The following is a 23125-nucleotide window of genomic DNA, read 5'->3' on the forward strand; positions in this document are numbered from 1 at the left end:
GCCGTTCTATCATATCGTCACGGTAAACACGACAAGCTCCGCCCTCTACGTTGACGTCGCCCTGTTTACTGCTGCCATAGTAACTTCGTGGCAGTGTACGTGGTGATAATTCGCTTCAGACATAATTAAGGAGGACGACCCTGAACGAAGAGCAGGTTTGTGTTGCATATTTAATTGCCCTTGGAGTGTTTGCGTCTTTTCTTTTTAAGTTTTAGAGTTTAAAAGACGAACAAAATAACAAACACCACTCGGTGGTTAACTGGAGGTGAGTTTGAAATTAGCAGCAGGTTTCTTCCTGTCTGTCTTTCCAGGGATGGCTTCCGGCCCGGGGAAGATCCCGAAGCTTCCGGTGCTGCCCCCCATCAGCAACATGGACAAAATCGAGGAGGAGAGAGCAGCCCTGGAGGAGTTGAGAAGGGAACTCGGCGCTCGGGCAAACTTGTTGAACCACCAAAGAAGACAGCAGAGAAGAAACGTGGGACATCAACAACCTCACATGCTAACGTAACGTCTTCTCACTCTCACTGATTTTCACCTACATTCATGCCAGCGACACCTCTCCTGTTATTATTATTATTATTATTATTATTATTATTATTATGAGTATTGTCGTTGGTTGTTGTTGTTATTACACACACACACACACACACACACACACACACACACACACACACACACACACACACACACACACACACACACACACACACACAAATCCAGCACAATCAATCTAATGGTGTGCGTTAGTTAACTGCCAAATGTTGGGCTTTTTATGGCAGGATCACCCGTCCCTTGAAAAGATAATTACGGTGCACAGATCCCAGTGATTACAGCAATCCCCTTACAGCACACAGAGACTATCCTCGCTGTCCGAAGTTTTACATATAACATTAAAATATTAAAACATCCAATACTGTGGAAATTCAACCACACAGTAAAGTCAATAATCTTATTGTCATAACTTAAAATTATGCAGAAATGTCTCTCTGTTGCACGTTTTGATACTAGAATGGTTAATATTGGATTGAAAAAAAACTGTAGGAGAAGAGAACCAAACAACACACATGACTTCACAGTGTGTTACTTAATTTGTATAGGACATTAGGAGACATGGCTTAGATCCCACAATAAAAGGGCCATGAAATCACTGTATAACAATACAGTGATTTCATATATATATATATATATATATATATATATATATATAACTGGAGGAGTGGCTACAGCAGGTCCCTGGAACAACCTCGGACATCTCAGTCCAGAAAAGTGCAGTCCCAGGCCTCTGGTAGAGGACCCGAGCTTGGAATAGAGAAACAGGTGACCGCCCACGGAGGGCGAGAGGGGAATTTTTTTTTTAATTATGTACATATATATAATGTGGGATATGAGGGATCTGTGTCACGTACTGTGTGAGCCACAGAATTTGAAATTTTTTACTTTAATGTAATATTGTTAATGTAATATTGTTTTGCCCACATTTCCATCACACTCTGACGTGCACGAAACTTTGGCATGCGCCGCTTTCCAACGTGCGTGGGTGTGCAAGTACCCGTTCAGCACTGCATGCAGCTTTAATTATCTTGAATTATTGCAGGGCATCCAGAGCGATGGACAGCTACGGACGTAGCGAAGAGATGAAAACTGAGCAGGACCCATTATCAGACCTGCAGCTCCCACCTTCTGTAGGCCCCCTGTTTGTCTCTGCAGAGTTGGCACTCTTCTTAAACAGAAACAACCATGTACACACATACCTGGACATATTGAAATATTGCACTGTTGGCTAATGTTTATTTCAACCTCTACTTTGCAGCTGCTCAGTGAAAAGGGGAAACAAAGGGTACGTTTATTCTTCGTACTGATTTCCTGGTTTTTGTGCAGGTCACATTTCACTTATTTTCTTTTGTGCACTTTACAGATGAACTACAAATGCCTGAAGACGTTTGTAGAGAAGCGACCGGTTCCTCCATTCCAGAATCAAGTGCTTGAGACAATTGTAGCCAAGCTCCCACCTGAACTTACAGATACTCCTAAAGCACAACATCTACAGCAGGAGCTCTGTGAGGAATTCCGTGAGGACTGCAGAAAAGCAATTATCAAGCACACAGGTATGAGAAGTTTATTTTTGGCTGCATGAGTGCAGTTCATACAAGTGTTTTAGACAGTGAAAAAGGCACTTCTGCCCCACTTCAGTCAGTACTGTCCTTTGACCTGCAAAAATGCTTCGGGTCACTATTATATTCAAAATAAATTAGAAACATGTCACAAGTGAGAATCATAGCACCCAAAGTGTGTAAATCTTTTGCACAGTACTACGCTCATATTGTCCTTTTGGATGATTGAACCATGTTTCATAATGTCAAATGTACTCCTTTTAGTGTCTACAGTGTTAAAGAATCCAGACATGGAAGCCACTACACCCAAGTCAGTGTCTGACGTTGTACACATTTGATTCATGTGCAATTTTATTCCTTTTCAATTTCCTTTTTGTGTGCTTATAGAGATAATTTTCAATATTTGCAGGCTGTTTGATTTCACCCAACCAAGACTTTATGGTTTTACCAAACGCCGCAATGCAATAAAGAGGAAGCTGCACATTGTGGATTCTGCATTGTCAGCTGTGTTGGATCTTGGAAATGTGACATTTTCTTCCCTGGTCCTCGTGGACCTTTCAGGATACAGGTGATTAAGAACCAGCAAATTAGCTTATATCCCAACTGTCTGAATGGGAACATTATTATCAACCTATACGTGTGCTTTTGTAGAGCCTCTGGACCTGTGGACTGTAAGAGTTTACAGAATAAAATCTTGGGGGGGTGTAAGACGACGGAAGATCGTATCATGAACACTTGGTTCCCCAAAGTCATCGACATATTAACAAAGAAAAAAATGCAAGGGGCAGTTCAAAAGGATGGACTGGATTCCTTCTTTAACAGTGCATCCACTCTCATCTCCACTCAGGTAAGACAAAGCACTTTCATTTGAAACTTACATTTGACAAGTTTCTCGACAAATAATTATTTGATATTATATTTATTATATTTTTAGTTTACTTGTTATATTAATCTAAAGTGATTATATGTATATATATATATATATATAGAGAGAGAGATATGCTTCATCTGTGAAATGAGTCCAAGTCTAATCTGATCGAATCAATATTATACATTCAAACTCATAGCTATTTTACTTCTGCATACTTCTAGTTGAAATCCATGCTGCACGCAAGTATAGAGGAGATTGTGAGTGTTTTCGATCCAAGCCATCCTCACCGCTTGCCGACCTTTCGAATGGCTCTGACATTTGATGATGAAAAGATCGAAATTTACCCCACCTTGCAAGATCTGGAAGATGCTATGTTGGACATTCTTAATGCCGTAACAAATACACTGCAGGTGAGGCTCCATTTCTTGGCACTTTTTTCAGGTTTGTGTTGAGCTGGCCCTGACATCTCGAACACTGATTTGCAGAAAGTACCCACAGTCCAGTCATGGTTGGCACAAACCACAACTTCATTTGTAGATGCAAAGATAGACGATAATATCACTGCCTGCGCTCAAGCTAAGGTGAAGAAAACTGTGCGGCAAAATCTGGAAGAACCTGGCAAGCATTTCCAGAATTATGGTAATACTCAGTAATGATTCATGTTAAAAATCAACAGGGGATCATTATTCATAATGTGCTGACTGTGTCTTTCTTTGTAGTGGATAATTACAACTGGTTAGTGAATGGAACGGCACAAGCTCAGATGACAGCCTTTTTGGAAGAGGAGCATTCTTTTGACGAGTACACAAAGGTAAGACATAATGCAATGATTTCACAGTGCAAATGCTTAGGCCCCTACTTGTATTGTTTTAACTTGATGCCTCAAGCCTGCTTAATGCCTAATTCCACTTGTTAAAGAAAGTAGAGGAGTTCCGTGTCCTGTCTGAAGAGATTATGAGCCTCCAATCGACAGCCACCTTCACAATGGTTCATCTCGACTGTGCGGAGTTGAAACAAGGGCTAGTCAACAAATCTAATTCATATGCTGATATGCTTATCAACACACTGGTCTCTAGATACAAGGAGCAAAGTATACAGTAAGTCACTTCTGTCACAATCTCCAAGCTGTTTTGTTTCTAAATGACTCCTCTGTGTTTAATCGTCTTTGTGTCTGTACAAAGGATCTGCACTGAATTTGAAACCATGAGCAAGAGAGCTGTTGAAGTTCCAGAAAGTACAGACGAAATGGCTCAGCTGGCGGAATATGTCAATTTTGCTAAGACAATTGGTATCGCAGAGCTCAATGCAAAAATACAGGTGAATATCAAAGCATGTTTTTGAGACACCCCCCCCCAAACAAACAAAGCATATTGATTAGAATTATACAAACTGCAGAATCTTTCTTTATCACACAACAGGAATCCTGCTCTAGGCTGTGTTACCTCTTCGATGTCCATGTCTTTGAACCAGAAGATCTGAAGCTTAATGTCACAGTTTTTCTCTGGCCTGAAAACATCCTTCATGCATTTGAACTGAGCGATGAGGTAATGCTCCTGTGTCTGCATAGCACAATACATCACAATTGTTTTTAAAGAATGAACTGATCCAGGACAACTCCGTTATTTTCCAGGTGATGAAGACAGCCATGCGGAAAGGACAGACAGAGCTGACTGCAAGGCGGGAAAGATTAATGGTCGAGCTGGAAAAGTTGGAGCACAGGATAGAAGAGTTTCCACTTTGTTCTGAGCTGGAAATAATGCAGCAGGTACTGTGTAACCATGACAGATTACCGTCATTAAAATTTGAATTCTTCTTTTTTTTCTTATCGAGAGTTAAAGGTGACGATGATGATGCTACTCTCATATCTGCTGAATAAATACACCACATTTTCGTCTTTGATCATAATAATGTGGACAATGTAAATTAAAAATGTCTCTCTATATATATATCACTTTCTTTCTTTTGAACAGTATGTTGAAGACACCAGAACAGTTCAGAGACATATCCAGCAGGTCAAAGAGGAGATTGTCTTTATCAACAAAGAAGAAGAGTTCTACAAATGGGAGCTCACACGTTACCCAAAAGTTGATGACATAATAGAAAGTATTGAACCTTACCAGAAGCTGTTTGGATCGATCCAGAATTGGCAGCGCATAGAGAGCAGGTTACACATCTTTCTGAATATTGGTGTTGTTTTGCTCAAAAAAAAAGAGAAAAGAAACAAAATCCTAGATGAGTTTTTATCTTTGTTGTGTGTAGCTGGATGGACGGTTCCTTCCAGAACCTAGATGGTGAAATTCTGGAGGGGAAAGTGGATGAGTTCTTCAGGGACATCTACAAGATGCTGAAGTTTTTTGAGCAGAAACAGAATAAGGCTGCACAAGCGAAGGGGAAGACTTTAGGAGGCAAGAGCACCCAACGTGTGGATGATCGAAAGACGGACGTCAGTCTCACGATAACGCTGTGCTCAACTGTGATGGAGCAGGTCAAACAATTCAAGGTATGCTTGTATGACTAGGACCCCTATATTTATTTTGACTTTATGAATGTAGAATTGTGCAAAGATGCTTTTTCTTTTGCCCCCCCCCCCCCCCCCCCCCCGATAACTGGATAAATATTAGTACCGTACATACATTTTGCAGTGTGTTTTTGATAGTACTGAGAAGGTCGTGTTATCAATGTATGGCACAATGGTGAATCTTGTCTCCGATTAGACAGTCGTACTGCTGACATCCTGGATCCACCATAATCATTATCTCATAGACGCAGAGCTCTAGTTCTCTGTTTTCCAATGGTCTTTGAATATTCTGGATATCATAAACAGCGAGCAGTTATGAGTATGACGGGATGCCAAATCCTGCCAAGAGACAGGAAATAAAAGGCTTAAGAAGACAACTATTCAAAAGAAGTGAAACATAGTTTCTTGCCACTAGATCGTGATGTCAGATGTGCTTGTGTCAACAGGAGTATATCCCTGTAGTGTCCATCATGTGTAACTCGGGGCTGAGGAATCGCCACTGGGAGCAGATGTCAAAGGTGGCAGGCTATGATCTCACTCCTACCGCGAGTACAACTCTCCGAAAAGTCCTCAAACACAACCTGACTCCTTACCTGGAAGAGTTTGAGACCATCAGTGCTGCCGCCAGTAAAGTAAGAACTGAGGACATGTTAATACGGAATGTGTGTAATGTGTTGAGTGTGTGTGTTGAATGCTGTATGTTTGTGAAACATTTTTCTTCCAGGAGTATTCTCTGGAAAAGGCGATGCAAAACATGAAGGGTGTCTGGGATGAAATCTCCTTCCACCATCAACCATACAGAGAGTCACGCGTGTCCATCCTGACTGGTTTGGACGATATTCAGATGCTATTAGATGACCAGATTGTGAAGACCCAGACTATGAGAGGCTCGCCATTCATCAAACCACTCGAGAGTGAAATCAAGGTTAGTCACAGAATATAGTGTGTGTGTCCGCATCGTGAATAGATGTTTAATCTGAGCAACAGGTTTGCCACTTGGTTCTGTGCTTGTATCCAGTTTTGCAGAGTTGTAATTGTTTACTTGTCTCTTTTGTTCGTTCTTTTTCTGCTTATAGAGTTGGGAAGAGTGTCTGCTGCACATACAGGAAACCATAGACGAGTGGCTGAAGGTACAGGCCCAGTGGCTTTACCTGGAGCCCATCTTTTCATCTGAGGACATTATGCAGCAGATTCCAGAGGAGGGACGACTCTTTAAAAAAGTTGACAGAAACTGGAAAGAGGTTATGAGGCATTGTGTTAAGGACCCGAGGGTAAGAAAATATGTTTACATAAAAAAAAAAGAAAGAAATCTCACCTGTTTGTTTGAAACATTCCGTTTGAGTCACCTGACGTTTTCTGATCACAGATCCTTCCAGCAACCTCATTGCCTGGCTTGTTCGAGAAACTGCAGGAGTCCAACGACCTCCTTGAAAACATTATGAAAGGTTTGAATGCGTATCTAGAGAAGAAACGTCTTTTTTTCCCTCGGTAAGACCAAAGGTTTTGCAAATGTATTTATTTTTCACCCAAAATATTGCAAATATAACAACATTTTAATGTTGCTGCCAGGTTCTTCTTTTTATCCAATGATGAAATGCTGGAGATTCTCTCTGAAACCAAAGACCCACTGCGAGTGCAGCCTCATTTGAAGAAGTGCTTTGAGGGTATTTCCAAGCTGGACTTCCTTCCCAATCTGGATATCCAGGTAAGACAGTCACACATATTGTTTCTGCTACATGACACGGTGGCCAATGGATCAAACTCCATGCTCTCTGTGCTCAGGCCATGTACAGCAGCGAGGGAGAGCGCGTTCAGCTCATCCAGCACATTTCCACTTCTGAAGCCAAGGGGGCAGTGGAGAAGTGGCTGGTTCAGGTGGAGGATGTGATGCTCCGCAGTGTCAGAGATGTGATCTCCCGGTCCATACAGGTGAGATCACACTTCTTCATAGCCTCAATCATGTCACACTAGTGGTTTAGATATAAATGTGGGTGAAAGCAGAGCAATTTTATGTTACTGTGTGAACAGGCCTATGAAGAGACACCAAGGAGTCAGTGGGTGAAGGAGTGGCCTGGGCAGGCGGTCCTGTGCACCTCACAGATTTTCTGGACTTCGGAGGTTCATGAGGCCGTCAGAGCAGGGCCAAAGGTGAGTATTTATTTTATTTTTTTACATTGTTTTATAACATTTTCCATGTGCCTTTCAAGTATTTGCAAAACAACTCTGAAAAACAAAAATCTATGTTTTGGCATGCACATTTGATTTCACACCATGATATGATTAACAATGTCAGCCAGGGATCAAACAAAAATAAATATAGTAATTTGGCTTTTTTTTCTACACAGGGCCTACAAAACTACTATCAGCAGCTCCAGGATCAGCTGAATGACATTGTGGCGCTTGTGAGAGGACAACTGCGGAAGCAAACACGAATTACTTTGGGCGCTCTGGTCACAATTGATGTTCACGCCAGGGATGTAGTCACAGACCTCATAGATAAAGGTACTCTGAGACATGCCATGTATCTTGTAAAACCTTACTGTGACATTGCAGAGCACATACATAAATATGGTTGTACTTTTGGTTATTCTTTAACAGGTGTATCAAATGAAAATGACTTTCAGTGGCTGGCTCAGCTACGCTACTACTGGAGCAATGACAACGTTCGTGTTCGCATCATCAACTGTGACGTTAAATACGCTTATGAGTACCTGGGGAACTCCCCCCGGCTTGTCATCACTCCTTTGACTGACAGATGCTACCGAACTCTGGTAAAAGATTAAAAACAAACAAACAAAAAGAAGCAGTGTACATTAGCATGATTAAGCCAATTACTATGATTTTAAGTTTCAAGAAATTTGAATGTGTCTCTCTCAGATTGGAGCTTTCTACCTGAATTTGGGTGGTGCACCTGAAGGTCCAGCTGGAACAGGAAAAACCGAGACCACCAAAGATTTAGCCAAGGCGCTTGCTGTACAGTGTGTGGTCTTTAACTGTTCTGATGGACTGGATTATCTGGCTATGGGAAAAGTAACATCCACTAGTAGTTTTAAATTATGATATTTAAAAAGAAAATCTTATTTTTACAATTTGATGTGCAACGCATTCCTTGTTAACATGAATTCATTTATTTTCTTTTTAGTTTTTTAAAGGTCTGGCTTCATCTGGTGCATGGGCATGCTTTGATGAATTCAACCGTATCGAGTTGGAGGTGCTGTCTGTGGTGGCCCAGCAGGTTCTCTGCATTCAGAGGGCTGTAGAGATGAAGCTGGAGTACTTTGACTTTGAAGGGACGATGCTCAAACTCAATCCAAACTGCTTTGTGTCTATTACAATGAATCCTGGCTATGCAGGACGCTCGGAACTCCCAGACAACCTCAAGGTCTCTATTTCAATATTCCATGAGGCTTAAACAGCAGCTGTATTGTCGCTTATCAATATTGTTTCAATATTGTCATTTGAATTGCTTTTCCAATCAATTTTGTAGCTCGGTTCACACAATGTAACTGATTGGAGACTAATTTGATTTAATTTAGTAAAACCTAAAGACACGTCACTGGTAATACTGAATATCATTCATGTTTCTCTCCAGGTGTTGTTCCGAACAGTCGCCATGATGGTCCCCAACTATGCCCTGATAGCAGAAATCTCTCTTTATTCATACGGTTTCCTCAACGCCAAACCGCTCTCGGTGAAGATTGTGATGACCTACAGGCTTTGCTCAGAACAGCTCTCCTCTCAGTTCCACTATGATTACGGCATGAGGGCAGTCAAAGCCGTGCTCGTGGCTGCTGGAAACCTCAAGCTCAAGTATCCTGATGAGAATGAAGACATTCTTGTATGTGTGCTTGGGTGTATAAGTTGAATAACGAGACTGTGTCCTGATTTTGATCATGATTATCCTTTTTTGCAATCATTGATCCTTCTCCCACTGTTGTTTGCATACTTTTCAGCTTCTGAGATCCATAAAGGATGTCAATGAACCCAAGTTTCTGTCACATGATATTCCATTATTCAATGGGATCATCAGTGATTTGTTTCCAGGCATCTCTCTTCCTGAGGCAGACTATCAGGTCAGACACATTGATCCAAGTAAATCCTTGTAATATACTGTGTATTTATTTTGTGTATTTTAGAACTTACATTTTCTTTTGTTTGCATCAGCTGTTTCTGGAAACTGCTGAGGAGTGCTGTAAAAATCACAATGTACAGCCAACTGAGGTCTTCTTACAGAAGATGATCCAGACATACGAGATGATGATAGTTCGGCATGGGTAGGTTGTATCTTGGTTGCCATGTTATATTTCCGTGTACTGCATGCTGTGCCCACAGTAACACACTCTGACATACAATAGGAACACGAATAATAAGTAATATCTATAAAAAGGTATTGTTTCAAATACTCTGTTATTTTCAGGTTTATGCTGGTTGGAGAACCTTTTGCAGGAAAAACCAAAGTGCTCCATGTTCTCGCCGCCACTCTGACTCTCATGAATGAGAGAGGACACAATCTGGAGGAGAAGGTCATCTTCAGGACTTTAAATCCCAAATCAGTAACTATGGGACAGCTCTTTGGACAGTTCGACCTGGTTTCCCATGAGGTAAATTTACACATTCATTCTGGGGTGGAATTTTTTTATTCCTTTATTTATTTTTTTGTAATTTCAATTATGGAAACCGGCAATGTTTTCATCTTTTTGATTTTCCATCATTTGTAGTGGACAGATGGGGTTGTGGCCAACACATTTCGTGAGTTTGCATCTGCTGAGACACCAGATCGTAAGTGGGTGGTGTTCGATGGGCCAATAGATACACTATGGATTGAGAGCATGAACACTGTGCTGGACGACAACAAAAAGGTAGGTTTTACACAATAACACCATGGACTCTGCAAATGATTTAACTATTTGTTTGAATGCGTATTGGATTAATCTCTTTTTTGCTTTCATCCGGTTCACAGTTGTGTTTGATGAGCGGTGAAATCATTCAGATGTCCAGTCAGATGAGTTTGATTTTTGAGGCAATGGATCTGTCACAGGCCTCTGTGAGTTAAAGCATCTGCAGTTAATTCAGATATTTAATTCAAATTTCTCTTTCACAATATCACTTTTTGCCAAATGATGTGCCAAATGATTTCCATTCCGAATCATTGAAGCTTTAGTGTTCAACAAAATGTGATAAATGTACAACATTATGCTTGATTGAGAGGACGGACTAAATGACCTGAGACCGTTGTGATTATCTCAATATTTTCACTGCAGCCAGCCACAGTCAGTCGATGTGGTATGATCTACATGGAGTCATCTCAGCTGGGCTGGAAGCCCCTGGTGGTCTCCTGGATGAACACTCTTCCTGAAACTCTGCAGAAGTCTGAAAACTCCTCTCTGGTGATGGAGCTCTTCAACTGGCTGCTGCCTCCTGCTCTCAAGATGCTGCGGAAAAACTGCAGAGTAATTAATATTCAGGCAAATCAAAAATATAGACAACAACAGTTATCAGGCATTCATAACGTTTGATGGATTTTTGACTGTAGATGATATTTTTGCTCACAGGAAGTTGTTTCCACCAGCGACAGTCACACTGTGATGTCCTTGTGCCGACTGTTTGAGATGCTTCTCATTGAGCCTGTTAAGATGAATCGCAGAAACAACGATATTCCCACTTGGATCATGGTCAGAAAACTGAAACATTCATCATTTTGAATGTTTTCCTTTGCCTTTATTTGCTCTTTCGGTGAAATTACAGACACCATTCTCCTGTTTTGCTTTCAGGCGGCTTTTGCCTTCTCCTTGGTGTGGTCTGTGGGTGGCAGCTGTGATGCAGACAGCAGGGAGAAGTTCAGTGACTTCCTCAGGGCAATGATTTCAGGAAAAATGGAAGAACATCCGATCCCTGACTCATTTGAAAAATGGGAGTGTCCAATGGATGAGGAAGGCCTTGTGTATGATTATTTTTACGAGGTATTGTGGAGTAACACTCTGAAGGAATTAACTTGGTTTGAATCATATCGAATAATACTGTCATTTCATCCACAGTTTAAAGGGAAAGGCCAATGGCGTCACTGGAATGATGCCATTAAGAATGTCAACCTTGGAGACAAAAACACCAAAGTGCAAGAGATCATTGTTCCCACTATTGACACAGTTCGCTACTCCTACCTGATGGACCTCTGCATCACATACGGGGCGTAAGAATTATTTCTATGTTCACTGGGTCATTTATGCACAAATGTTTCAAATATCTGTTATTTCCATATGTTAGTGTCATACAGTGCTTGTTTTGGTGTTGCTCATGATGAATCATGATTTTCGCTTCTCTTCATTCTTAGTCCTCCCTTGTTTGTTGGACCTACTGGGACTGGGAAGTCTGTGTATATTAAGGAGAAACTGATGAACAATCTCGACAAAGATAAATTCCTTCCTTTCTTCATCAACTTCTCAGCTCGGACGAGTGCAAACCAAACCCAGGTCAATAGGTCACACAGGTTCCTCAGTCATTTTGGAATTACAAAGAGAATCTGTAGGGAGACCACATTCAAGTGAAATGATTATCTAAAACATAGGAAAGTTATAAGACTTTAGATTTGAATTGTATTACATGTGTTGTGTTTACTGCATCTACCAGAATATCATCATGTCTTGGTTAGACAAGCGAAGGAAGGGGGTGTTCGGGCCCCCCATGGGAAAAAAGTGCATCATCTTTGTAGATGACCTGAACATGCCAGCACTGGAACAGTTTGGAGCTCAGCCTCCTGTAGAGCTCCTCCGACAGTACATTGACCACAAACACTGGTATGAAACGTTTGCTCTTAGAAGCTAGCCTCATTTTAAAGGGAGAGATGATTAAAAAAAGAAGTCATGAACATATCTATAGTATCATCATCCAGTTTATAAAACAGCCTAATTCAGACTGTTGTGTTCTGGCAGGTATGACCTGAAGGACACCTCCAAGGTCATCCTGGAGGACTTACAGCTCATCTCAGCTATGGGTCCCCCGGGTGGTGGAAGGAATTCAGTAACATCTCGCTTCCTACGACATTTCAACATCTTTAGCATCAATCCCTTCAGTAACGACACCATGGGCCGCATTTTCTCCAACATTGTGGCTTTTCATTTTAAAACTAATAATTTTCCATCAGAATATACAGCAATTGGTGACCAAATCGTTCGAGCTACAATGGAGGTGAGTTCAATGAAAACATAAGTTACATTATAGGTATTGGAATATTTCATGTTTTGCAATCATTTGTTTCATGCTTTTGTTTGGAAAAGGTGTATCAGAAAGCCATGAAGTACCTCCTTCCAACCCCAGCCAAGTCGCACTACATTTTCAATCTGCGAGACTTCTCTCGTGTCATCCAAGGATGCCTGCTGCTGAAGAAAGAGTCACTGGAGAACAAGTGCACCATGATAAAACTGTTTGTCCATGAGGTCTTCCGTGTTTACTATGATCGTCTGGTGGAGGAAAAAGATCGAACATGGCTTTACGATCTCATGAACGCCATCCTCAAAGACCATTTCAATGAGTCTTTTGACCAGGTCTTTGATCACCTCAAGAAAGGCAATGCAGTAAGCTCTAGATTCCACTGGTGTTATTGTTGCTTTGTTATTTTTCTGTGCCTTGCACATTCTATAATCTTTTATTTTCCAGCTGGTTGAGGAAGACATGCAAAATCTTCTGTTTGGTGACTACATGAACCCTGACCTGGAGGACGATGAGCGCCTGTATGCCGAGGTGCCTTCAATGGAAAGCTTTGCAAAGGTGGTGGAATCATGTCTGGAGGAATACAATCAGATGCACAAGACTCAAATGAACCTCGTCATATTCCGGTGAACATCTTATTTCACAGCATTAAGAATATGAAGTTGATCTTTTGAATTATTTGATTCAGTATTTGCAGCCAACGGACATTGTGGAGTGAATTATAAGTGTAAAATCTCCCCAACATGCAGCTATGTCTTGGATCACTTGTCTCGAATCAGTCGTGTATTGAAGCAGCCAGGGGGCAATGCCCTGCTGGTGGGAGTGGGAGGCAGCGGCCGGCAGTCCATCACCCGTCTGGCTACGTCCATGTCTCACATGACACTGTTTCAGCCTGAGATCTCAAAGAGCTATGGCATGACTGAGTGGAGAGATGACCTCAAGGTTTGTGTCATAGTTAAATACCTTTCTGTTTTGCTGTTGTGATGCATTGCATGACTTTCTGAGATACTTTGAATCTCAAGTATATATATATCATTTTTAACATGCTTAATCCCAATTTCTTATCTCCACTTTTCCACAAACTGCAGATGCTTCTGAAAAATGCAGGAGTGAAAGGACAGAAGACAGTGTTCTTAATAACTGATGCCCAGATCAAAGATGAGGCTTTTCTAGAAGATGTGGACAGTGTCTTAAACACCGGAGAGGTGCCCAATCTGTTTGCCATAGATGAGAAACAAGAGATTATGGAGGTAAGCTACTATGAATTAGGTACACCAAAAAAAACTTGCATAAAAGTTTTATGAATTTCATTAAATGCTATCTTTCCTTCTCTTTTCAGACAGTACGTCCGATTGCTCAGGCTGGCAATAGAAATGTAGAATTAAGCCCTTTGAGCCTGTTTGCCTTCTTTGTGTCACGCTGCCGAGAAAATCTCCACATTGTTGTGGCCTTCAGTCCTATTGGAGATGCTTTTCGAAACCGCTTGCGCCAGTTTCCATCACTGATTAACTGCTGCACCATTGACTGGTTCCAGGTACTGTTTAAATGATGTGTTATAGCTGTTGTAATATAATTTATACTTCATGTATCATACTTTAAACTGTAAAGAACTATGTACAACTTCTGTGCATCAGATTGCGAGTCAGTCAGTGAGCTCCTTGAGCCAGAAATAATGTTCATGACAAGGGAAAGAGAAAATATGACATATGGCTGAGCTGCTGGACATTATTGTGCACAAGGTCAACAACCTGTCTTCTGCCTTTCTTCCTACCATCTTTTCTCTCACAATATTTTTTATCATTCCTTGACAGCCGTGGCCAGAGGAGGCTCTTGAGCGGGTCGCTAACTCATCCCTGGAGTCCCTGGATATGAGTGAAAATGAGAGGCAGGAAGTTATTTCCATCTGCAAAACTTTCCACACCTCTGCTATGCAGCTCTCACAGAGGTGGGTCATTATATAGTAAGGCTTGTGGATTAAATGGTGAATTATGTATAAAAGCACTTAGAGATACACTGTTGGTTTCAATGCAGATTTCTCTCTGAGCTTGGTCGACATAATTATGTGACACCTACATCTTACCTGGAGCTAATTACAGCATTCCGTCAGCTCCTCACTCAAAAAAGAGAAACTGTCAAAAAGGCAAAACAGAGGTACATCAATGGGCTGGACAAACTCGCCTTCGCTGAATCACAGGTATTTACATTGCTGAGCTGTTTTGCTTCTCCCGTGTTTCTTTGATTTGGAAACTTGAATGTAGCTTTGCATGACTCCTTCCAATGTCATCTCTGTAGGTGGGTGAGATGAAGAAGGAGCTGGTAGATCTGCAACCCAAACTGGAGCAGGCAAAGACTGACAACACAAAAATGATGAAGGTGAATATATTTCACAACTTCACACCACATCAGCACCCACCCACCCCCTCCCCAAGGCCTTTTAAATATGAATTCATGCATCTGTTAACTTGTGTACATTTTCAGGTGATTGAAGTGGAGTCTGTGGAGGTGGAAGCCAAAAGTAAAGTTGTGCGTGTTGACGAGGAGGCAGCAACTATAAAGGCCAATGACGCTCAGACTCTGAAGAATGAATGCGAGAGTGACTTGGCTAAAGCTATTCCTGCTCTGGAATCTGCTCTGTCTGCTTTAGACACTTTAAAAGTGAGCACCATCAAACTAAACTGTATTTTTTAACACATTTTGCCAGTCAGATCATAGCAGATATGACAGACAGTGAGTTAAACCTTCTGTTTGATTTCAGCCCTCGGACATCACAATTGTGAAGTCGATGAAAAATCCACCTTCAAGCGTGAAGCTTGTGATGGCAGCTGTATGTGTGATGCAAGGCATAAAACCAAATAGGATACCTGACCCTTCTGGGACTGGAAAGATGGTTCGTCTAAGCCAGAAAAACTCATCTTATACAAATATAGATTTTTGCTTTACCTTTTTGTATGTTCACTTACATTTTTTAATAGTTGTACCACAGTAGTCTTCCATATTGTACACCACTGTATCCTTTTATTTCTGTAATATCCTTACTTAATATTTTTGATTGTCCAGGTTTTGGACTTCTGGGGTCCAAGCAAGAAGCTTCTGGGTGATATGAATTTTCTGCGAGATCTTAAGGAATATGACAAGGACAATATTCCTGTAAGTGTCAAGAAAACTTTTACAAACTATTACAAATGTATATTTAGTCCTGAATAGCTTCTTTAATTCTGCAATACAGGTCCCTGTGATGAAGAAGATCCGTAGTGAGTACATGACTGACCCTGATTTCGATCCGACCATTGTTGTAAAAGCCTCCTCTGCTGCAGAGGGTCTGTGCAAATGGATCACAGCCATGGAAGACTATGACAGGGTGACAAAGGTGCAGGTTTTGTTTTTCTGGCGTTTCACAGAACCTTCCTATGAGTTGCTTTTTTGCCCCTGTAATATTTAAGGATAACCACTCTCTCTTGTTTTAGATTGTAGCTCCAAAAAAGGCCAAGCTTGCCGAAGCAGAGGAGTCCCTGGCAGCAACCATGGCCCTCCTGGACCAGAAAAGAGCTCAGCTGAAAGAGGTTGAGGACCGCTTGTCTGCTCTTCAGAAAACCTTTGAGGAGAAAACAGAAGAGAAGGCCCAGTTGGAGTACCAAGTGGATTTATGCGGAAGGAAACTCGAGAGGGCCGAGAAACTCATTGGTGGTTTGGGTGGAGAAAAGACCAGGTCATGCATTTCTGTTTGTGATTTTTCAGCAGTTGAAAGGATTGCAATATGTCACTGACCGAATGTAAATCTATCCTTAGATGGTCGAAGGCAGCTGATGACCTGCAGCACACATATGACAACCTGACTGGAGACGTTCTGATCTCTGCTGGCGTTATTGCCTATTTAGGGGCTTTCACAGTTAGCTTCAGATATGACTGCACCAAGTTATGGACCAAACTGTGCCAAGTAAGAATCACCCTCTTGCTTTCAATCTCTTTGAACTCAGGCAAATATAATTGCTTGTTATCCTGTCTTTTAAACCTGCCACCATATCTCTAGTCCAAGAACATTCCATCATCGGACGACTTCTCTCTCAGTCAAACTCTGGGAGATCCAATTAAGATCAGAGCTTGGAACATCGCAGGCCTTCCCAGCGACTCTTTCTCCATTGACAATGGTGTCATTGTCAGTAATTCACGTAGATGGTGAGTCTGGTTAAAACATATTTGTGTGAATATTTTAGTTTAAAGATATACAAAAAAATTATAGCTTCTGGTTAAATGGTGAGGGGGGGGGGGGCATCTCGTTCTGAAAGATTATAACCCTTATAAATAAATAAAGTTGATTGATTATTGTTTGTGTTCTTATAGGCCCTTGATGATTGATCCCCAGGGTCAAGCTAACAAGTGGGTAAAGAATTCAGAGAAAGATAACAATTTAAGTGTAATCAAGCTAACTGACGGGGACTACATGAGAACTCTGGAGAACTGCATACAGTTTGGAACACCGCTGCTGTTGGAAAATGTTGGGGAGGAGCTGGACCCTTCTCTGGAACCACTGTTGCTCAAACAGACCTTCAAACAAGGTGCTTTGAATACAAGATCACGAAGAGTTTCTGAGATTTGAAGTAATAAACTGTGAAAATGTCTGATTTGTTGCTCAGGTGGTGTGGACTGCATAAGGCTTGGAGAGAATCTGGTTGAGTACTCCCCTGAGTTCCGTTTCTATATCACCACAAAACTCAGAAACCCCCACTTCCTACCAGAACTGGCCACCAAAGTGTCCCTGCTTAATTTTATGATCACGCCAGAGGGCTTGGAGGACCAGCTGCTAGGGATTGTGGTTGCCAAAGAGAGGTAGCACTCATTAATTCTAACTTTGGTATGCCCCTGAAATGCTTGAGGCACTGCACTACCCACATTCCTCTACTTCATGTGTTCGTCAGGCCAGAACTGGAAGAAGAGAGGAATGTACTAATCCTGCGGTCAGCTGCCAATAAGAGACAGCTAAAAGAAATTGAAGACAAGATCCTTGAGACTTTACAGTCGTCTGAGGGAAATATCCTAGAAGATGAGAGTGCTATTCACGTTCTTGATTCTGCAAAGTGCATGTCCAATGAGATATCCATGAAACAACAGGTGAGACCTCTACATGCAAAGGGAACATAAAGATGGGCTATTTGACTATAATATTTGGCAAAATTAACTCAAACTTTATATGCTTCCCAAAGATTGCGGAGAAGACAGAGATCGAGATAGCAGAGTCTCGAGAAGGTTACAGAGCAATTGCAAACCACTCATCCATCCTGTTCTTCAGTATTGCTGACCTGGCTAATATCGACCCCATGTACCAGTACTCTCTCAACTGGTTTGTCAACTTATACATTAACTCCATCCTAGACAGGTGAGTCATGAATATGAAGGATACTCTGCACCATCTCAAGAGAAGACTAATCTGCTGGGACTTTGATTTTATCAGAAGTTTAATAAAACCCTTTTATATCTTATAGATGTAATTTGTAAACTACACAATACATATTCACCACAATATATTGTTTAAGGTTTGAATGTTCAGATACAACAGCCAGAGGGTGCAGCATATATAAACTTTCCTTGCAACTAGTAGAGCTGTAGATCATATGGATGTGTGAAAAATATATACACAAATATTCGATCTTTAACTAAAATGTGACTTTTTGTAATTGTGAATGGGGCTAGCAGAATCTAAGCATTGACTTTATCTTTTGATTTTACCATTTTTTTAAGTTTCTTGTGTTTTACATTTTGATCATCAGCAACAAGTCCAAGAAACTTGAGAGAAGGCTTCAATTTTTGATTGATCACTTCACCTACAACCTGTACGGCAATGTGTGCCGCTCTCTTTTTGAGAAAGACAAACTCCTCTTCTCCTTCCTTCTCTGCTGCAACCTTCTCCTGTAAGTGGTGATTCTTTTTCTATTCACACACTTATGTGGCATTTCACAAATATACATAATTTATTCATTACTCTATCGGTTTCTTTTAGAGTAAAGGGCGAGATTGAATATGCTGACTTCATGTTCCTGCTCACTGGGGGAGTGGGCCTGGAGAACACCACAGCTAACCCGGACAGCAGCTGGCTGCAGGACAAAAGTTGGGATGAATTCTGCAGAGCCAGTGAACTGCCTGGCTTACGGGGGATAAAGTAAAACATATTATACATGCACGCTTCTGTTTGCCAGTATAATTGGATTTTGACCAATAGAATATTTCTCTGTTCCCACAGAGAGGCTTTCATCAAGAGCCCTGGAGACTTCAAGCCTATTTATGACAGCAAAGAGCCGTGTAACATTGCTCTGCCTCCACCGTGGTGTGAAAAACTCAATGACTTACAAAAGATGATCATTGTTCGCAGCCTCAGGCCCGATAAGATTGTACCTGCTGTGACCAAATTTGTCACTGATAATCTTGGGAAGAAATTTGTCCAGCCTCCTCCATTCGACCTGAGCAAGAGTTACCTTGACTCCAACTGCACCATACCACTTGTGTTTGTGTTATCTCCTGGAGCAGATCCTATGTCTAGTAGGTTTATACTTCTCCATTGGCTGATTTTAAAGGGAACACGTGTACATATAATTTCTTCGCTGACAACTGAAAATCTTTTGACAGGCTTAATGAAGTTTGCCAGTGACAGGTTGATGGGCGGTGAGATGTTCCAGTCCATCTCTCTGGGTCAAGGTCAAGGGCCTATCGCTGCTAAAATGATATCCACAGCCATGCAAAATGGGACATGGGTGTGTCTGCAGAATTGTCATCTGGCCGTTTCCTGGATGTCCACCCTGGAGAAAATCTGTGAGGACTTGAGTCCCTCAATGTGCCACCAAGACTTCCGCCTCTGGCTCACAAGCTACCCTTCATCCAAGGTTAATTTCCCTGAGTCTAATTTATTCTAATTCATTACACGTACACAGAGAAACAACATAGAGCTTCCATGTCTGAATAGAATATACACTAATATAAATAAATAAATGCAGTTCCCAGTGTCCATCCTGCAGAATGGAGTGAAGATGACAAATGAGCCTCCTACAGGTCTTCGGCTCAACTTGCTCCACTCATATTCATCAGATCCGATTTCAGATCCAACCTTCTTCAGTAACTGTCCCAACAAGGAACTGGTGAGTTGGAAGGAAACTAATCTTCAGTCTGTATGCAGCAGGAATTCAAATTTAGTTCATTCATAGTTCTGTGACAAACGCAACACTCTGACTCTTGGATTCATCCATCAGGTTTGGGAGAAGCTCCTGTACGGACTGTGCTTCTTTCATGCTCTTGTTCAGGAGAGAAAAAAGTTTGGTCCTTTGGGATGGAATATTCCTTATGGCTTCAATGAGTCTGATCTCCATATAAGTATCAGACAGCTACAGGTATTTATTTAAAGTTTCACTTTCAAAATTTCACTCATCAAAATAATCTATAATGTAGGGGGTTTTTTTCCTCTCCATTTTCAGCTTTTTGTAAATGAATATGATGAGGTACCTTTGGAAGCCATAACATATCTGACTGGGGAGTGTAACTACGGTGGTCGAGTGACAGATGACTGGGACAGACGGCTCCTGATGACTACCTTGGCTGACTTCTACAACAAGGACATCATTAAAGCATTTCGCTACCCTTTCTCACCAAGTGGCGATTATGTCGCTCCGCAGAAATCTGCCTACAAGCAGTACATTCATTTTATCGAGGTACAAACACTTTCAGTGCGCAATATTGAGTTAAATTCTCCGGCGTGACTTTGGTCTTACAAGAGATATTTTTCTTGTGTTGCAGAAACTTCCGTTGAGCCAGCACCCAGAGGTGTTTGGGATGCATGAAAACGTGGACATTTCTAAAGATTTACAGCAGACAAAACTGCTGTTTGATTCACTGCTCCTCACCCAGGGGGGCGGAGGGAAAGGAGGAGCTACCTCTGGGAGTGACAGCACCCTCTTCGACATTGCAAATGACATCCTCACCAAGGTTAGAGATTAAACCTGCCCTTCGCTTCATGGCTCTCTAAAATGCTCCAACCATCATCATATGAATGATGTTGGTGCAACAATTGCAGCTGTTATAAATGAACTGCACTCCCATTTACAGCAGTTTAGCTTTTCATTTTTCTTTTTCTTCAAAAAGGAACCATTGTAACACTACAGCCTTTTGTCGTGTCCTTCTGCTAATTAGTATGTTATCATGCCCCTGTGAGCTTCAATTCAGTACTGCTTATTAATCAATGAATGTTAAAGTGCGGTAGATATTTGTCTGTTAAATATCTACTGTTAAATCAGTATATCTGTGTACTTCTGCTACAGACAAAAGAGGTCATATCATGTCAAATCAAACTTGACTTTTAAGGTGTAGAAATGGCTGTACTGCCGGTCTTTGCTGACATCTAATATCTGTTCTTTGATTATTGTCTCTTAGCTCTTAATGTCTGCTCTGTATGTGTTATAACTCTCATTGCTTATTTTGTTCCAGCTTCCAGCTAATTTTGACACAGAAGCGGCTCTCCAAAAGTTTCCAGTGCAATACGAAGAAAGTATGAACACAGTTCTCGTTCAGGAAATGGAGCGCTACAACACGTATGAACAGACCACGCACTGCAGATCTTTAGGTTGCACAACGTGTCTCAGAAACCATTTTATATGACCTGACTGTTGTTTGTGCGCTCTCTCAGGTTGTGCAGCACCATTCGCGATAGTCTACAGAACCTGATAAAAGCTATTAAGGGCTTGGTGGTGATGGATGCTGAGCTGGAGGCAGTTGCAGGCAGTTTGATAGTGGGGAAGGTCCCAGAGAAGTGGGCCAAGCGCTCTTACCCCAGCCTCAAGCCTTTGGGCAGTTACATCACGGACTTTCTCTCAAGGCTCAAGTTTTTGCAGGCAAGCAAGAGAACATAACAAAAGTTGTTGAGATAACTGTCAAATTTTGACGGTGTATAGGTGGGAAATTGTTCGGGTTTCACCTCTGTAATGGCCTCTCTGACTTGGTTCTCTTCCAGGATTGGTATGATACTGGCAAGCCCAGCGTGTTCTGGTTGTCTGGTTTCTTCTTCACCCAAGCCTTCCTTACTGGGGCCATGCAGAACTACGCCAGGAAATATCACATCCCCATTGACCTGCTTACCTTCGATTTTGAGGTTTAAAGACATGCACTTCGTTATCTTGTTGTAGCTTTAACAGTGTACAGATCCACATTTTTCAAGATTTTTTAATTTTCCAGGTTCTGGGTATCGATGAGTCCGACACGGCACCTGAGGATGGCGTTTACATTAATGGGCTGTTTCTGGATGGAGCTCGCTGGGACAAAGAAAGGTGTGATAGTGAATAACGATGCTACATATTTTACAAAAGTTCAGATAAATATGGTTTTTATTGTGAATTGTTATTAATCTAATACGGAAGTGTTTGCAATTTCACTTCTTTTTTTTTTTTTTTACAGTGGAGTTCTGGCTGAGCAGGAACCAAATGTCCTGTTTGACTCACTGCCTATTATCTGGATCAAACCCAGTATGTATAACAACTGCAAGTGGTAGATTATCAAGCATGTGCCTCATTTATCTTTCCAGGTTACTCCACTGTTTAGACTCTGATAACAATCTCCTATCTATTTACCCGCTCGTTGTTTCCTTGCTTCTTTCTCTCTCACACAGCTGAAAAGATGAGCAACGATCAGCCTCAGACGCTGTATGTTTGTCCTCTGTACAAGACCAGTGAGAGGAAGGGCACGCTCTTGACCACGGGACACTCCACAAATTTTGTCATGTCCGTGATGTTGCCCACCAATAAGCCCACCCAACACTGGATCAAACGTGGTGTGGCACTGCTCTGCCAGCTGGATGACTGAAACCAGTCAGCACACTGCTGAAGATAGCAAGTTCTGTGCCTTAAATGTTCTAAATAAACGTTGTATTTGTATTTAACCTTGTGTGTAGTAGTTGCTTTGAAAAAATATATTGAGAAAGACAAAACATCTGCATTTAATCTCTACAACAGATTACAATGCTACACATTTTTCCTCAAAAACCCTCCTTTTAAGTGTGCATAATCACACTTAAGAGCCACAAAATGTGCATCAAATACTCAGCAACTACTGAAAAGAATGAAAGTGTCCCTTGTCTGGAAGTAGCTTAGTTTATTCAAACAAATACGCAGCAGAAGGTTTCAATCAATTTAACAAGGATTTGACAAACACATTGCATGCCTCTTCTTTGTCTCTTCACAAAACGTGTCGTTATTCTGCTGTACACGGCCTCATTCACATGAACTATTCTTTGAATCTTCTGAGGATAAAAGACTCAAACAATAAAATCTGTTGCCTGTGTTTGTTTGTTTCTTTTAGTTATTATAAGAGCTCTGCTGTACCCTGAAAGTATTTACCTTCACCTGCTATAACTGAGAAGCAGCTCAGGCCACGTGAAATCATTTGACTTATCTTTCT

At 41.4% G+C, this 23125-nt stretch overlaps 1 protein-coding gene across 1 annotated transcript; it reads left to right on the top strand.

The window, feature by feature from the left end:
- Positions 1-313: 313 nt before the first annotated feature.
- dnah12 (dynein, axonemal, heavy chain 12) lies at positions 314-22531 on the top strand (the record flags this gene model as incomplete). The annotated part of the gene is made up of 70 exons (XM_080496908.1): positions 314-433; positions 1916-2105; positions 2499-2679; positions 2763-2958; positions 3204-3392; positions 3468-3621; positions 3702-3793; positions 3901-4079; positions 4164-4299; positions 4401-4526; positions 4613-4747; positions 4953-5146; positions 5242-5482; positions 5947-6132; positions 6225-6425; positions 6577-6771; positions 6867-6988; positions 7070-7205; positions 7283-7429; positions 7529-7648; positions 7846-8002; positions 8099-8271; positions 8378-8530; positions 8643-8882; positions 9093-9338; positions 9454-9573; positions 9665-9774; positions 9918-10101; positions 10219-10359; positions 10461-10544; positions 10762-10950; positions 11053-11172; positions 11272-11460; positions 11536-11687; positions 11829-11967; positions 12125-12291; positions 12427-12682; positions 12772-13068; positions 13151-13329; positions 13453-13645; positions 13792-13953; positions 14043-14237; positions 14515-14648; positions 14735-14897; positions 14996-15076; positions 15182-15358; positions 15459-15590; positions 15761-15850; positions 15930-16070; positions 16168-16409; positions 16490-16637; positions 16731-16876; positions 17042-17256; positions 17335-17527; positions 17617-17809; positions 17902-18074; positions 18466-18606; positions 18696-18854; positions 18936-19231; positions 19319-19572; positions 19684-19824; positions 19936-20073; positions 20158-20391; positions 20477-20665; positions 21164-21267; positions 21363-21567; positions 21687-21824; positions 21908-21999; positions 22127-22194; positions 22338-22531. 70 exons carry the CDS (start codon positions 314-316, stop codon positions 22529-22531), a joined length of 11667 nt encoding a protein of 3888 aa, XP_080353034.1.
- Positions 22532-23125: the final 594 nt, after the last annotated feature.

Source organism: Blennius ocellaris (genome assembly GCF_963422515.1).
Source record: "Blennius ocellaris genome assembly, chromosome: 5".
NCBI lineage: Eukaryota > Metazoa > Chordata > Actinopteri > Blenniiformes > Blenniidae > Blennius > Blennius ocellaris.